The sequence below is a fragment of the Acanthopagrus latus genome, chromosome 22, assembly GCF_904848185.1.
Source record: "Acanthopagrus latus isolate v.2019 chromosome 22, fAcaLat1.1, whole genome shotgun sequence".
Lineage (NCBI taxonomy): Eukaryota > Metazoa > Chordata > Actinopteri > Spariformes > Sparidae > Acanthopagrus > Acanthopagrus latus.
In genome coordinates, this window is record NC_051060.1 from 2,608,197 (window position 1) to 2,625,277 (window position 17,081).

General features: G+C 39.0%; 1 protein-coding gene across 1 annotated transcript in view; it reads left to right on the forward strand.

Annotated features, from left to right (window-relative positions):
- The first annotated feature begins 9,897 nt into the window (after nucleotides 1-9,897).
- The window catches only part of lama4 (laminin, alpha 4), a 40,862-nt gene continuing 33,678 nt past the window's right edge, over nucleotides 9,898-17,081 (forward strand). Inside the window, exon 1 of the mRNA XM_037087091.1 lies at nucleotides 9,898-10,305. Within this exon, the coding sequence (XP_036942986.1) occupies nucleotides 10,198-10,305 (108 nt within the window). The 5' untranslated portion in view covers nucleotides 9,898-10,197. The remainder of the gene's footprint in view (nucleotides 10,306-17,081) is intronic.

Here is a 17,081-nt window from a genome sequence, read left to right on the forward strand (position 1 = left end):
TGTTGATTGCATTGTCAAATCCCTTGGCATCACTGTACACAGGGATGGGTAGTAAATAATTACATGTTATTGGGATTACATAATAAGATTACAAAAAAAATAAGTACCTTAATCAGCCCATATTGCATTAGAAAAATGTGTAATTAGATTATAGTTACATTTTTGATTTCTCCATTTTGTCTTTTAAGCAGAAAAGGACAACAATTCTTAAAATAGTCATAATTTGCATGTTTCGTTTTAGGTAATCCAAAAGTAAAGCAATTAACATTAGTTTAATACTGCGATATTTGGATTAGGTTATTGACTACATTTTTTTTACACGTCATTAGTAATTGTATCAGAATGAATTTTTAAAGTAACCTTCCAACCCTGACCATTCATTACATTACAGAGATCTTAAGAACCAACCTGGGACAAGCTGGGAATGACAAGGGAAGTCTAAAATGCAATTATAGTTTTGTCACACAACACACATAATGCATATAATGGAAGGAGATGGTCAAGAGATCAAGATGGACTATATCAGAACAATAACTCTAGCTCCAACATATGCCATCTGAATTAGCTAATAAACCAGATGAGTTTTCTTTTGTGAACTAACGTTTCTCAGATAACTTGGGGTAACAAAATGTTGTAATGCTATATCACAACTTCACTGATCTCAGTGATGTGATAGTGGTAGCGAAGGTGGCAGTGCCTGAGGACACAGCTGGAGGTGCCTGTGGGTTAACCCAGGGTGTGGAGACCTGAAACAACCTGTTATAACCTGTTAAAAATCCATGTGAAAGTGTTTGATGACCATAGAGTCTCGTGTACACCACAAACATAGACACATCCTTGAAAAGTTTAGATTCTTTGATTGCGGTTGAATCAAAGGAAACGTAATGAAGGTGCAGACTGCGGCCGATTCTTAGGATGACTGACACATTTCAAAGCCAATAAAGGCACAGATAGGATTACATGGTGAATTCAAAACCAAGGGAGAAATCATGTAAATAAGGGTATTTCACAGTGCTCAAAGTAGTTAAATGGCCTAAAAGGTGTCAGGCAGGTACTGAAAAGAGGACTCAGATGCAGAATGGCGAATAATTCCGGCAAGCTTTATTTTCAATAATCTGTTCCCTCGTCAAAACGAGTGACAAACAAACACGGCTAAAAAACACTTCCTAGATCTAAGGACAGGCAAACAAATAAAGGAAAGAACAAAAAAATCACTCTCATGTGGAAAACTAGAACTAATATCTACACTGATCTTAAAGGGAATAATTCCTATGAAACATTAACAACAAAAATTCACTCACAACGAGGAAAATCAAAACACTATAAAACTTAACTACACTTCTCTACAACTCAAGAAAACACAAAAGAAAAGGCACTCCAACGGAGGCGAGCAAAAAGGCAAAGAACAAAAATCTAGCTCTAAAAAGGCTGACCAGAAATTTCCAAACAAAAGATCACTCTCTCTCAGAGGCAAACAGAAAATCGAAATACGAACTTGAACACAGCGTGGAGAGGCACAACTGTGATCAGACGGCTAGAAGTACACGGACAGAAATGAACGAAATACTCTGGCAACAAGGATGGGAAGACAAAGACTATATACACATGTGGAGGGATGACACAGGTGGAAATAATCAGGGATCAGGGGAGACGCCAGACCAGTGATACAGGAGGAAGGGCAAGTGACCTGAAATGAGAGGAGAGTTAATTTTCAAAATAGAACTGGAAGCTCACAAGACAAAAATCCCAAGACAGGACATCCCTCACCTCGGTGTGACAAAAGGTATACATGTGACATAGATTTAGATTTAACATTTAGATTTAGATTTAGATTTAGCATTAAGATTTGGATTTAGCATTTAGATATAGATTTAACATTTAGATTTAGATTCAACATTTAGATTTAGATTCAACATTTAGATTTAGATTAGCATTTAGATTTATATTTAGCATTTAGATTTATATTTAACATTTAGATTCAGATTTAACATTTAGATTTAGATTTAACATTTAGATTTAGATTTCACATTCAGATTTAACATTTAGATTTAAATTTTACATATAGATTTAGATTTAGAATTTAGATTTAACATTTAGATTTAGATTTAACATTTAGATTTAGCATTTAGATTTAGATTAGCATTTAGAACCCAATTTAACATTTAGATTTAACATTTAGATTTAGATTTAACATTTAGATTTAGATTTAGATTTAATATTTAGATTTAGATTTAATATTTAGATTTAGCATTTAGTATTTAGATTTAGATTTATCATTTAGATTTAGATTTAACATTTAGATTTAGATTTCATATTTAGATATAACATTTAGATTTGCCAGTTAGATTCACTATTTAATTCGTACCTCAAATGTGAGGAAAATCTATTAAATGTGAGAAAAGTGAGCTAAATGTGAGAAAAGTGAGCTAAATATTCAAAATATATCAGCTAGAAAAGTGTGACTGAATTTTCACATTTGGCACCCCACAGCTGACTGGCCATCTCTTCTAACTGACTCCGTAAGATGAGAGCTAGTTCACAAAGGACCATGTCAAATAAAAACACAGTCACACATTTCCCAAAAACAAAGATGGGAGAGTGTCAACATGACTGTTGTAACAGGGTCTTAGTCAGTGCTTAAAAAATCTATAGAAGCTGGCTGATGTACTCAACAGAAATGATAGCTTGCATTGGTTCTGCTGCTAAATGTTTTCTCCATAAGAATACAGACTAAATAAGGAGGGACTAAAGGACTGGAACAATGCAAGCCACTTGCTGAAGGTTCATGAGGAAAGCCAGCAGCACATTTCCCACATGGCAACATGGAAGGAGTTGGAGGTCATTTTGCAAAGGGGCTGACAATAGATAAGTGAGAGATGGCACTCTGAGGCTGAGAGATAATATGTTTGCACAATGTCTTATTTATATTGTATTTTTATCACTTGTTGCTTGACTTAAAAGAAATAAAGTCTTGAATACATACATGCAGTTTCTCTGTGAGTGTATGAAAACTGATTGTGAAATTGACTGTGATGCAAGGGGACACCAGCTAAGATCTTGCCTAGAGCACCAAATTACTCAGGGCCAGCACTGAGTAAGAGAAGCCGGTCCTGTACAGCAATCATAACACAGTGGGGATTTTATGAATGGGTCAGAATCCAGGTATTGCAGGAACAAAGGCAATATGGTATCAAGTTGAGGCAGAATAAATGTGGCTTTTTCAAACATTAAGTATGTAATGTGGGTCGGGCTGTTTCTTAAGAGGGATATAGAATAAACTCCAAAAAAGTGGAAGCAACATTATACACCTACGACTATTCTAAAGAGAGAGAAAGCTGATGGCCAAATCAATATATTAGCCTTTGGCAAAACCCAAGTCTGACTAGAAAAACAATCAAAAGAAAAAGGCAGCTGGCTGTCAATCTGTTCAGCTACCACCATCGCACCCAGTTCAGAGAACAGGTATCCTCCAAGAAATATTAAACATGACAAAAAATCAGCTGGAGAAGTTTTATACCGGCGACAAGACAGAGCACTTAGAGACAGCCTAAAGGTCCAGAACATAGATGGTGGAGAGGAAACTACAAGCTACATTCTGGCAAGTTGGAATTCCTGGCACTTAAATATGCCATAACAGAGCACTTTCCTGAGTCCCTGTTTTATGCACCTCATAGGTATATAGTGATAATAATTCACTACCATACATATGTCCCCAAATCAGAGAAACTCAGTGCCATGGGGCATTGCTGCAGCAAATCGAGATGCAGATTTCCTATCTCAGAGACCAAAGCCGAGGAAATAATGCAAGAGTGTCATCAGGAAGTTGTTGATTCCAAGGGAAAACACTGGAGAGTGAAAAAAAGGGGAGAGCTTCATCGGATCTGTGCCGTAATAGAGTAATAGAGGAACACTGCCAGAAGGGGGCAGTATCTCTGAGCCAATTATGTCTCTTGCAGTGGAGGACATAAGAGCTGCACAAAATGAAGATCCGGCCATAAGCACAATCTTGTCCATCTAATACCTGCATGAGGGGGATGGGACATTTGGGTGCAGACTGAATGGTAGCTCTCACTTGAAAATGCTGGCCTAAAATGAGGTAGGAAATGCAGCACTATGTTATTGTGTTGCTGCATAAAGAGAAAAAAAAATACAAACAGAGTAACCAGGACGCAACAAGGCTTGAGGAAGGCTGCAGCCAGAAAACTCTGAAAACTTCATTATGCGCTTTGGTTTCATATCCAAGATATACCATGACCAAGGACAAGAGTTTGAAAATAACCTCTTTCACAAACTGCAAGGTTATTGTGGCTTTCGCAATTCCTGCACATCTCCACACCACCCCCAAACTAATCCAGCAGAGTACTTGCCTACAACTCAACTTTGCATGAATCGATAGGATTATCTTCATTCTTCCTTCTCTTTGGTTGTGATCTGACCCTGCCACTCGATCTTATGTATCCTACAAATGGAGAAGACGATGGGTCTCTTACAGGCTATGCAGAGAACCAGAGAGAAGCTATGCATGAAGTGAATGCTACTGTGATGGAAAACAGGAAGAAGTGTGCAAGAACAAGACAGATAAACTACAATCAGCACACATGGAGCTCCACCCTTGAACCAGGAGATCACATTTCTGTGAGGACCGACCCGAACACCCAGACGAACCTGCATAGCTACTGGGGGACACACTGTAAGAAGGAAGTGCCCTGACAGCCATGTATATGAGGTTGTATTTGTTTGAATAAGCACATAAATGGGTTGTTATCTGAGTACATAATTAAGGTTAGGGCAGAAGTGTAGAGCAAAAAGTAATAAGAGAAAAACACTAGCACGCTGAAAACACAATCCATTCAGTGTACATGGTCATTTCCTTGTCCCTTTGTGAAGATTGGGGATCCCACCAATACTTCAATAACCTACTCACCCTCCTATAATAGTGGACTATGGACATTAAGTCTCTTAAGAAATCCACAAGAAATCACACCAGCACTGCAAACATTTACACATGTGATTTGCTGTCATATAATCTGTTGGATAGTTTCAGTTTTAAATGAGGACAGATTATGTGAGTAGAGACTGAATCAATTTTCCCACCAAGTAGGACTTCTGCTCTAAATCACTCCCTCTCACACCACCTCCTCCTCCCATCTGTTTCTAATCAACAGTCACTGCCAAGACCGACATACTCCGACATCCCTGAAGAATCAACAACTCACACACTCAGAGAAACTGTGAAGGAGGTTGTAACCTAGATTGCAGGAGTAACAGCATCCTACAGGAGAGCTTCAGCTAGAAAACACACATGGCAGTTGTGAATGTGAAGAGGATTCAGGGAAAATTAAAGAGGAAGCTATGCAAGGGTTTACTCCTTTGGATGGTTACATGAATTTAGTTGTGAATCGTAATCTATTTCATCCCACAGGAAAAGGACGATTAAACACTTTTGACCACTAATACCAATAAAGTCGAGTCCTTAAGTGGGTTATAAGTAAGACAGGTCTATGGCCAGAATTCAAGTTTAAAGCATATAAAAAATGACCTATTCTATTATCAACAGAATATGAAGAAACAACATGTTGATGTTATGTGCTGTGCTGCAGAGATGTTCTTTTAAATAGTCATGCTAGCGAGCTATCCCCGACCAGTCCTGGCTCATAATACCACTTCATACCTCAAGAGGCGATAGTCTGATAGCCCTATTCATCAGTTGGTCATTATCTAATAAAAACAGAGAAAGAGTTCTAGTGAGCAGTGAAAATGTAATTTTGTAATGCAGAAATTTCAAACACTCCACTTTGCCATGTCCCACTATGTAGGATCACATTTTATAAACACAATACAAAAATAAGAATGGAAATTGTACTCACCAAAACCACAGCCAGAATCTGTGGCTGTAACTTAAAAGAACATTAGATCCTGGGTGTTGGTTAATAACAACACATATAACTCACTTATGCCGTCCACCCTGCCATGTTTTTGCTTAGTTTGGAAATCATTGTGATCAACGTATGGTAGAGAACATATCAGGATGTGAGGAGGGGAGATTCCCCTTCACGAAAGCTGTGGGGAGTTATCAGTGTTTGAACAGGTCAGGAAATCGTGTGGTGCAATGCTCTACACCCAAGGGGTTAACAGGATGGTAGAGAGGATGACATTTACTGTCCAATAAAACAACAAAGGGTCACTGCCCTGGGAAAGGTATGATCAAAACAAACATCCTGGGGTCATTGTTTGGGGAAGGAGCGATTAACAGCTGTCAAAGTGTGTCACCACTGTTCTGTGGTATTTAAATCACAAACATTTGGAAGATTGCAGAGAACACTGTGGGTTTTCTCCTCATGCTGCATGAATTAAAGAGATCTGACTCATCACATCAAGTTAGTAATTCTTCAAGAATTAGAACCTCTTTACATCAACAAGGAGAATTTCCTTCATATCTCATCTTTAGTTTAGTACTTCCATAGTTGTGAATGTCGAGCCTGTTTAGCTGAAGGCTTTAACTACACGTCAGCATCCCTCTGCTGTGGTAGCTGCCATTTTGTCCATGACTAGTTGAGTGATGTCTACAGCACCAACTAGTGGTTATAGCAGTCCATTAGGTGACTTGTTGGTGAAACTCTGAGTAGTCAGTGCGTATTCATGTGTTTTGAAGGAGTGGCTCTGAAGCAAGGCTTGATGGGAGGACGTGGGATATTTATTTTCAGTTGAATAATTAAAAAATGTAGCTTGCTTATGCTGACTTCTCCAATCTGACCAACACCAGGTTTGATATTACTAATTGCATCACCCTCAACACCAAACTGGCATACTTGATACATAATTTTGCCATGTATAAATAATATCTGTGAATGCTGCTTCACTGCTATGAGTAGTTACTTCCAACATTTAACAGTTATTCGCTGTTAGATTTACCACCAGATTAAGTGATTAAGTGTTGTAGATCTGGCTTAACTGTTTCTATAAATTATATATATATATATATATATATATATATATATATATATATATATATATATATATATATATATATATATATATATATATATATATATATAATCATAAATATAACCAGTATATATATATTTTTTTATTTTGCAGTGCAATTTTCCAATTTCTCCTCTTACTACTAGTTTCTTATAGCTCCTGATGCAAAATGAATTGAAGCATAGTGCACTTTCACCCTATCTCTGTCTATCCTGATGGGTATGCAGCTGATCTCTAAAGCATGAATGTGAATGCATATCATTCATTTTCAAGCCTACTGTATATACTTCCAGTCCAATGTCAGACACGTATCCTTTGACAGTGGTGCTTTTTCAGAGCAATGTAGAACTACCAGTAAGTGTGTGCTATTAATATGGGAAGGTGTTTGTTGTTATCTAGGTTATAGTTTTCACTGGTATGTGTTGAGAACGTAAGGAGATACTGCAGGCTCAGTGGAGAGGGCTGACCCGCTGAACCCTCTGACCTCCCAGCTTTCTGTAGAGGCAGCCATGGCACTCTCCTTCTTCCCTGATCTGGAGGTGAATCTAGGCTACAGGATGCATGAGTAATACAAAATAAATTTCAAAATAAGTTTGAATATGTCATTTATTCTTCACTTTTCCTTTTGAGTATCTCAAAATGAAGTTCCCAGGTTCTTATGGTGTGTAAGCTATAATGGATGTTGACAATGGATAGTTTTACTGTCCACTTTTGTTTTCTCCACATGACTTTGTCTAACTAAATAATATTATTTCAAATATGGATAACACGGCTTAAACTTAAAAAATGAGACTTTCTAGGACTATACTTCAGAATGGACATAAATTAGATTAGAAGATTCAAAAAATGAACCAACCCTATCAACATAATGTGAATAAGTAACAGTTCTGGCATTGTGTCTGAGACACTTATGTACTGTACTGCAGAGATATCCACTGCCAAGAAGCCAGCGCTATCCCCTTATCCCTTATGATAACACAACCTGGCCTGAGAGGCGATAGCCACTCACTGTAGCCTGTAATGTGCTGCAAAGGAGGATGAAGACGTTGAGCCAGCTAGAGGAAATCATTAATAAGTTAGTTAACACAAAGACGCAGAAGCTCAAGAAAAACAACAGCTCTGGGAAAGATACCACGTCCACTGCAGAGAAAAGAAGTGATATAAAAAGATTAACAACTGTAGATTTTGACGGGCCTTTCCAACATTGGAGACATCTCCTTAGACTGGACTGCTAAGTAATGTTTAACGTTGGCTGCTGTAATGGTTAGATGATTTTATTTGCCTTGTGACTTCTTACTGTGGTGTTGCCAAAGCTGAGCTAAGTAGCCTCAGCCATAATGTTAGTGTAATGTAGCTTAATTTTTTAATGAACCAACACCAAGGCAGATTCATTCCTTTGAAAAAGGAATGGCATTTTAGTGTCCACTATTGCAATATTCTTTTTTCATTTTTATTATTATTGTATTGGCCTTTGTATGGCTTTTATTGATAGGACAGCATCAGAGATGACAGGAAACAGAATGAAAGAGAGGGGGGTGACATGCAGCATATGGACTCCAGGCAGGGACGGTTGCCGCTGCAGCGAGGACAAGGCCTCTGTACATAGGATCACCACTCTACCAACCATTGCAAACTGGTCTGGGGGAGGAGGGGCTGTATGCATCAGCTGCGTGCTTGACCAGCAAGTCAAGTTCATAAACTATCCACACTTAAATGTCACAAGTTAAAATGTATGCTCTGAGCTCTCCTCCTGACTGTAAATGGCTCCAGATCAGAGCAGAACGCTGTAACGCTGGATATTCCTTCTTACAGAAGGACTGGCCCTGCAACTGACTCTCTCCTGAGTCAGCTAGCTGACAAATCATTTTTTGCATCATGCATGTCAATTTGTGTCTTTGCGTTGAATGTGTATGCGTCTTGCATGAAATATTTGCTTCACTTTTTGTGGGAACACACCATAACACCAGCATGTACATATTCAATGCAACACTTAAGTGCTGTTTCAACAGATACGCTCAAAAATTGTCTTATTCCTCTTTTGAAAATTGGAGAAATTAACTGTAGTAACATTATACTGTATACTGTCTTCGACAAAAAGTGACAAGAAGTCCTTTTGATATCAACCCTGGCTCTGTTTGGAGTAGTAAATATAGCATTGCCTGAGGCCTTGTGTGGATGACATCTTTGCTATACATAACTGGAATGTGACAACTCGTTTATTAGTCACTTGAGACATGTAACTACCACATGGTCCTATGGGCCAGCACCACATAACTTGGACATATTTGGAACTGCATACAACATGGTCTTTGTGAAGAAGTCACTTCTGTCTTTGAACCTGTGTAACATGCCTGCTTAGAGGCATCAGTTTCAGCATGCGCAAAAGTAATTGTAAGTGGCCTTCATAGTATCCAATAATTCAGATCTAAGGGAATTTCAGTCTGTTAAAATACGTTCTTTGTGCTGGAAGCGTCACACTCTGGCTCTTACCATTAAGAGCCTCACATTATACGCTTAAATTTAGCAGCTTTTGTTGGTCTGACCTTGGAGAAAACAAACATGGAGCTCATGTATGGGACTGAGAGTTGCAGCTGTTTCTTTTCTGCCTGTGAGTTGCAGAGTGAGTGTTGAAGCTTAGACCCTCTACCCAGCCCGGCCAAAAAGATAGGGGAGGGGAGCGGGGACAGTAGCGTGAGGACTGAGCTCAAAGTGAAAGGGGGTCCTGGTCGTGCAAATTGAGATGGGGAGTTAACACTCAAGATGTGCAGTTTGGATGGTTGCGCTGTCGGCTACCAGCCTGCCTTCTGCTCAAGAGACAGAAGCCCTCTGTTGGTCATTTGCCTCTCTGCCTGTTGTTCTTTCTCTCTTTCTCTCCTTCTCTCTCCCACTCTCCCTCTTTTCATTCAGTTTCCAGCCTTCCCATCTGTATGTGATTTAGGCAGAGGCTCGGGGGAGAGGCAAGTCCGCTAGGGGAGTGGAATCAGAGCAGGGAGGGAGGGAGAGAAAGGGAGGAAGTCTGTTTGTTTTACAGGACTCAGCCTGGGCCGAGACGAGGTGTAGTGCCGCATCTGGAGGTCAAAGTAGTGGAACGGGGAAGCCAACGAGAGTGGCAGAGCAAGAGGAGTTGCCCAGATAGTTTCCTACAGCCAGGAGACACTGACGGAGACACTGACGGAGACACCGATCAGTGCTCCACAGTGCAAACACACAAACATGGCTGTTATATCTTTGTCCTGCCTCTGCCTTTTCTGCATCCTCTCAGGGATTGTCTATCCAGCTTCTGCCGCCAGACTTGGGGAACAGCAACAGTCAGTGCTGAAAGTAAGTATGATTTGCTTTAATCTCTTTATGGCTGGTAAACCGCAAGCCCTAGCAAAGCTAAGTTTACTTTATGACTTTTTCTGAGGCTGATTATCACGTATGCACGTTAAGGTGAAGGATTAGGCAGGTTTGTGAATATCTTGGGAGGGATTAGTTCTGGCTGTCTGGCTGGACTTCACGTTGGTCCTGATTTACATTCACATGTGTGTTTGTGTCATGAGAGGTACCCCAAGGCAAAAGCTCACATGGTCTCTGAGTTAGAGTCTACAGCACTGTCATGCCCCTCCTGCCCCTCCCTGACAGTTCCATAATGGAAACCAGCTGCCAAATGTTGAACAACAGTTGAGAAAAGGAGGAGAGACGGAGAGAGCACAATAAACAGTAGGGCATTAGAAGCCATGTAAGACCACTGGCAAATGTTCCCATGGCTCACTTAACCTCCGAAAGATCTAGGCTCAGAGGCAAAGTGTTCAACTGTGCACCAAGTTTTCAGCTAAAATGGTAATTATACCTCATCAGATTAGACCTACTGACGCTAAACTGTTAGTTTTTTTAAATATTTGCACCCCTTTTAAATTCTACTTAAGGTTGCAATTAACATCCATTTTATTTGGATTCTGTAATGATGCCTCCTAATATAGTAGTTGAATAGTTACTGGTAAATCCATCTTTTGCACATGATTAAAATTGAGCACTCACACAAAAGGATTCACAGGGATATTGATATCAGTATCACTGTGTCTTTTTTTCCTCTCAGCTCACTGTTGGTTAGTTTGCACTGTAAACAGATTGCCCAGCTGCTTTTTTTTGGTTGTATTTCAGAGCACAGCTTCTCAAGGCAAGTTTGTTGTGGTCAATGCAATTGTCATTTTGAAGGAATTCAAGATGAATTCAATTGCATTGTGCAATACAATATCAGTTTTCAGAAGAAGTAAGTTGTTTTCTCTTTCTTTTTTTTCACCATAGTTGCAATGCAATGTATTGCTACCATCAGTATCCACTGATATAGCAAAATCAACCAATACTCACATAGTGAAGGATGTAACTCTGGAGAGCCCCATTTCTGAGTCATCTACTATCCACCCTACTATTTTTATAATTTTTGTATTATGTATTATGTAATATGTAGATTGTGGATGATTCTTCACTTTTTGTTATTGTAAAATGAAGTGTGTCCTCAATGTAGCAATGGCAAAGTAAGGGTTACAGTGCTGCATAGGCATGTAGGATCTCATTCATGCAGGAGACTTGAGTTCATATTGTGTCAAAAAACTGCACTTGACATTTGATCTTTACATAGACTTAACCCCATAGGCATATTAGTCCCTAACCTTAGTCATTTTTTAACCGCTGACATTGGATGTGAAAAAAAATCTCATTGACTGTGATGTTGGGTTTTCCAGTCGACCAATATTGGTATTATTGTCTAGCAGTGTCAGTCTGAGCAAAACCATTCTAAATGCTCAAATTCAGACCATTTTGTTCTCCAGATGTTGCAATCTTGTAACGCTTGTATACAATGAATCTACCCAAAAATGTGTCCTGATTTCTTGCTTCAAAATAAAATATATCAGTTGACAACCTTTTCGTACATTTTTGATGTCATGTTAGTCATCAATACATGTGCTAGCTGTCTGGAGCTTCAAATAAGTGGAACACGATGTCAGGCCATAGTTAAACTACAACTTTACCCTTTTACATAAGTGTTTCAACATATTATTTGTGGACTGATGTGGAAAGCTATGACTTTTGGCAACAGAGATCTAAGTAACTATGCATTGCTTAGAGTCAATTCAGATGAAGAAACATCCTGGGAAAATGGGATAAATGGGATAGATGTCATAGAGAATGTGGAGGTTACCGATCCCCCAAACTGGCAATGCTAAATTTGTGCATTTCAAAGATCACTTCCTCATTTATTTTTTGTTACAGTTCTCAGTCTGAGTTCTTCTCTAGGGGTGTCCCTAGAGAAGAGGCCTCGCCACTGCGTCCAGACAGTCTGTTTTACAGTAATTGACTTACGATGAGATTCTCATGACCTAGGGTCTGTCGTGTCCTGAGGATGTTTGGAGGAGTTACTATGAGTACATCCAGTGTCTTAAGCTCTCTTCAAGGGCAGTATACACAGCAACCAGCTCCAGTTGGGAGGCAAACGGAAATGAGATTCAACCTTCAAGCTTTAACATTTAATCCACTTAAATTCTGGGAATCCTGTCAGCTAGCAGATGCGCTATATATACGAACACACAAGTACACAAGTGAAGGAGCAATCACATTTAAAAGTTATCTTTATAAAACTATATACCAGGGTTTTAACTCTCTGTCACAGAGCATTCTCACCCTGCCTGGAGAGGGCATGGCCACAGTTTTGGCACTGCATGATTAGAGAATGTGTTGACTTTAGACAGCACTCATCTAGAGAGCCCAATCCTGTTTTTGTGCTCAATACCAGCTCCATTTGTTTGCCTCTGTATTGTTGTAAGTGAACCTTATGGTCTGTCCTTTTAGCCAACAGTATATGCAGGATATACACTGATAAAAACTAACCAGCCGGAGCAGCATTAGAGGAGGGTGCTTTACAAGAAAACACAGAGAGAAGCTATATAACGTGATGAATGTAATCGTTCTCCACTGTATTGGGCGTAGCGTGAGAGCTGCAGAAAAAATTCTTACTAAGTATGCTCACAGATAGCAGAAAGCTTCAAATGTCAGTCGTTTTAATTCACATTAACATTTCTGATTTGTTTGCATCAACATCATGTCTAAAGAAAGAAAAATGTCTCGAACAATGATTAAAGAAGAAATTCACAGGGGTTCTTTTTCTTTAGCAGTGTAGAGTTTCAACAGTTATTCCAGTTTTTTCATTGTAACCTGGGGATTGTGAACCCAGGAAAAACAATGCCTCTTCCTGTTTTGCTTCCTTAGTGCTATAATTTGACCTTCATTTTTCAAGCCCATTGGCAGACTGAGAAGCATAGTAAAAGCAGTTGTATATAGGGAATCAACCAAATGCAGATGGTGTTGTTTTTCCACAGCCATTACACTGTGCAATTAGCATTCACTTCAGAATTAAAAGTGATGATAAGTTGATGATAAGTTAAAGCATGTTCAAAATACATTTATTTGCTGCGTTTCTGAAAATAAGATGAGAAGATTGATATCACCCATGAATCCATGGAAGTGCTGAGTCAGAGTAAACCTAGCTTAACAACTAAGGAGGAAACGAGTAACCTGGCTTTGTGCATAATAAAAGTAGACTATGACTACCATCGACTCCAAAGTTATTTACTGGTATTTGGTATCTTCTGAAACTGAAGTACCCAACAGGGTAAACTAATAGGCAGTGTTTACTAGTGTTAATAACATTTATATTAACAGAAAAAACTATGTTTAGCCTACATTTTTGACAGGGAGAAAACTTAAAATTATGTCTGTTGACATTTAAGCAATCAAGTTTGTAGTCAAGGTCAACTTTGTGTCTTTTTTGTGCAAAAGTCTGGTAATTTGAAAATGGTTTAATGCATTACATGCATTTTCATTTCACAAACTCATGTCATGCATAAGCATGCATAACATGTTCTGGACGTTGTCATGTATAAACAAACAACTTGACTCGCTTTCAGGTTATATTCTACATTGTAACAACACATTAAGACCTTATAAAGTTTGTATGGCATATTTGTTAACAAGAAGGTAGAGTGGCTATTCATTATTTCATATCCTTTAAGCTCTGCTTTTTAGTCTCTCTTATCAGCTTTTTTCAGCAATGTACTATAGCTGAAAAATAGTGGATGGATAAACCGCAATCTATCAAAAAGTTGTTTTAGCATCCCTAAAACCATAAGTTGTTCTTTTTACATTTAATTTTAAGCCCTGGTTGAACAAATTAGATACTTTTTGTTGAAATTAATCTGATGTGTTTTTAAAGATCATTTTTTCACTCACATAGATTATTTACTAACTTCGGGCCATGTCCTGAGTCTGTTTCCCTAAATGTTTAAGTGTCATCCAAACATGGGCTGAAAAAATGTTATTCCACAAGCCGTGGTTGTAAACTTGAGATACATTCCTTTGACTTAGAGGAGTATGAAGAGTCTATGTCCTTCCTCAACACCATATGCTACAGTTCCCTCTAACCCTCAACCCACTGTCCTGGACTCCCCTGTGTATACACACTGCAGCTGTTTGAACCATCACACCAGCTAAGGGGCCTGAGCCATGGCTTCACAAATGGTTACTAGCACAGAATCTAAGTGGTTTCCCATACATTTGTGGTTTAATAATCCTAATGGCTTGGACAATTTTGACCAAAACTCTTTTTATTTCTCTATGAGGACCAAACCAGCTTGATTTGCATTATTTTCAGGATTTGTTTACATGAAGGTGTGATACATTGACTGTTTATATGGTCGTGATGGATGGATCTGGTGTTGTGTGTGTATGTGCTCTGTTGGTCAGGGAAGCCACAAGAAAAGGGCTTGCAGGAAGAATGCTGCTGTTCACAGGATGTTTCACATTAGTAAGCTATGGCAGCATATCTTTGTCTCACAGCCCATCTGTGAATAAATCAAAGGAACATGTGAGTCATATTGTAAGTAAGCATAAAGTGCTGGGAGTCGATGGAATGTTCCATCTTCTGCCTGTTCTGGATGAACAGCATCAATGTTGTTGAGTTAACTGGGTGGAACAAGAAGGTCAAACTATTTGAGTTCGACTGCTACAATCAAAGCACCATTGTACGCCTCATTGAATGGTGCTGCTTCAGATGTTCAAGATGTTCAAAGGGCTGTTTGTGTGTGTGTGTGTGTGTGTGTGTGTGTGTGTGTGTGTGTGTGTGTGTGTGTGTGTGTGTGCGTGCATGTGCGCGTGGTGGGGGGAGTGTTTTCACCCAGACAGGATGCAGGTTTCTGTTAATGGGAGGGAACTGCTCCATGATGAATTTCCTCACAACTCAGTTGGTGCAGTTTAAAGTATACAGCTTATACTATCTTTTTCATACAAGAGTTACAGCAATCTAAAGTCAAATTTCAAACACTGAGTGGACATTTCTTCAAGGAAAGGTCCAAATCATCATAACGCCTAACTTGTGTTCTGATTTAGTGCTGATATATTTTTTTTCCTGTGCCCTCAGTTCAGATTTGAGCAGATATGTTTGCTAAAAACATCAAGTGACATCTGAGCTGTCGAGTGAAGCCTCACATTGCCACTTTAAATAAACACAATGGATTCAGATATGAGTTAGACTGATTTTCAACTGCCTGTGTTGTTTGTTTAGACTTCCGAACATATGAAGTACATTTTTGATTTAACAGATGATAGGTCAACAAGGTGGATGAGTTTTGGTCATTTTGTTAACAAGTGGGATGGCATCCCGCCTTGCATCTCCTAAAATCACATACTGTGTATAGCCTTGATAATATATTCACTTTGATAATGACCATAATTTCCTCTGGAAAATTTGATATTGTAGGTCTGTAAGACTGCTGGGACACTGTCTGTCAAGTTCAACAATACAAATAAACATGTAATTAACTAGATTTTTGTCTATATATATATATATATATATATATATATATATATAGTCTGCAGTCTAAATACACTGTTATGTCCAAGACCATTTTGCTAATTAAACGTTGGATAATCTGGACGCAAAGTGTGACTCTGAATTAGTCATGGGTGTGTTTTGGGCGGAACATAAATCCAACCAATGTCAGTTTTGTCTCCCATTCCCTTTAAGAGCCAGGTGTGGCCAGGGCCTGGCACTTATTAACCAAAGGCACTCGTCTTCAGTGAGGGACAGGGATGTGATCCTCAGCTGCTGGACCCTGAGCCTCCTATGCCCCGCCATTAGACAATCATCTGTCCCATAAACAACTCTGTTTGACTTCATATGAAAAGGATAAACTGAGGAGGGGGAGGAGTGCTGCTGCACTCCCTCTGTGTGTGTGTGGATCTCAGTCTATGGATCAGACAGGACAGCTGATCAAAAGTCATCCTTATCAGTAAGGGTGGGATGAGAGGGTGAAATACATCCTTAATGAAGTAAATATTACCTGACATTACCTGTATCAATCGTCAGCAACAGAAACAATATGGGTACTTCTATTTTTACATGTGCATTTGCACACAAGGAACAGCAGATCAACTTTATTAATTATTTAAAACTCCTGACTTGTTTCCATTGGAGAATTTCTAACTACAGCTTTTAATTCTGTTGATTAAGTGTGCCACAATATTTGTTATAGTGACATATTTAAGATAACTGAAAGCAGCCTCTGAAATCATAAAATCTGAGTTTATGAATAGTGTGAACCTGCCCATGTATTGCATCCTTTAAATAGCAGGAAACAGGCCAACTCTTTTGACTTTAGATCAGCTTTTTGTCTATGGTGCAGTTGCTTTCTGCAGCCTCAAGATAGCAATCAACCAGCAGTGTGCCTGACCACACCTCATTTAAAGACCAACACAGCTAGGGGCACACTGGTGGGCACAAGTACATTTGCTATTTACACAGAGGGGGCACTGGGTGTGAAAATGACAACTGTGTCATTCTGAAGCAATGACACTTGCGCTGTGTACTGCATTGCACCAAGTGTAAGACTTTGTTTTTTTAGCAAAACTGAAAACAGTTAATGCAAAATTGCTTTACAAAGAGGTACATGTAACCTGTATCTGCAACAAGATGAGATAAACCTCTAGGATATTGATAACCTGGAGATAAGAGTGAACCCAAGCCAGAAGATCTAGCTTTCATTGCAGTATTTTTGCTGGATGCC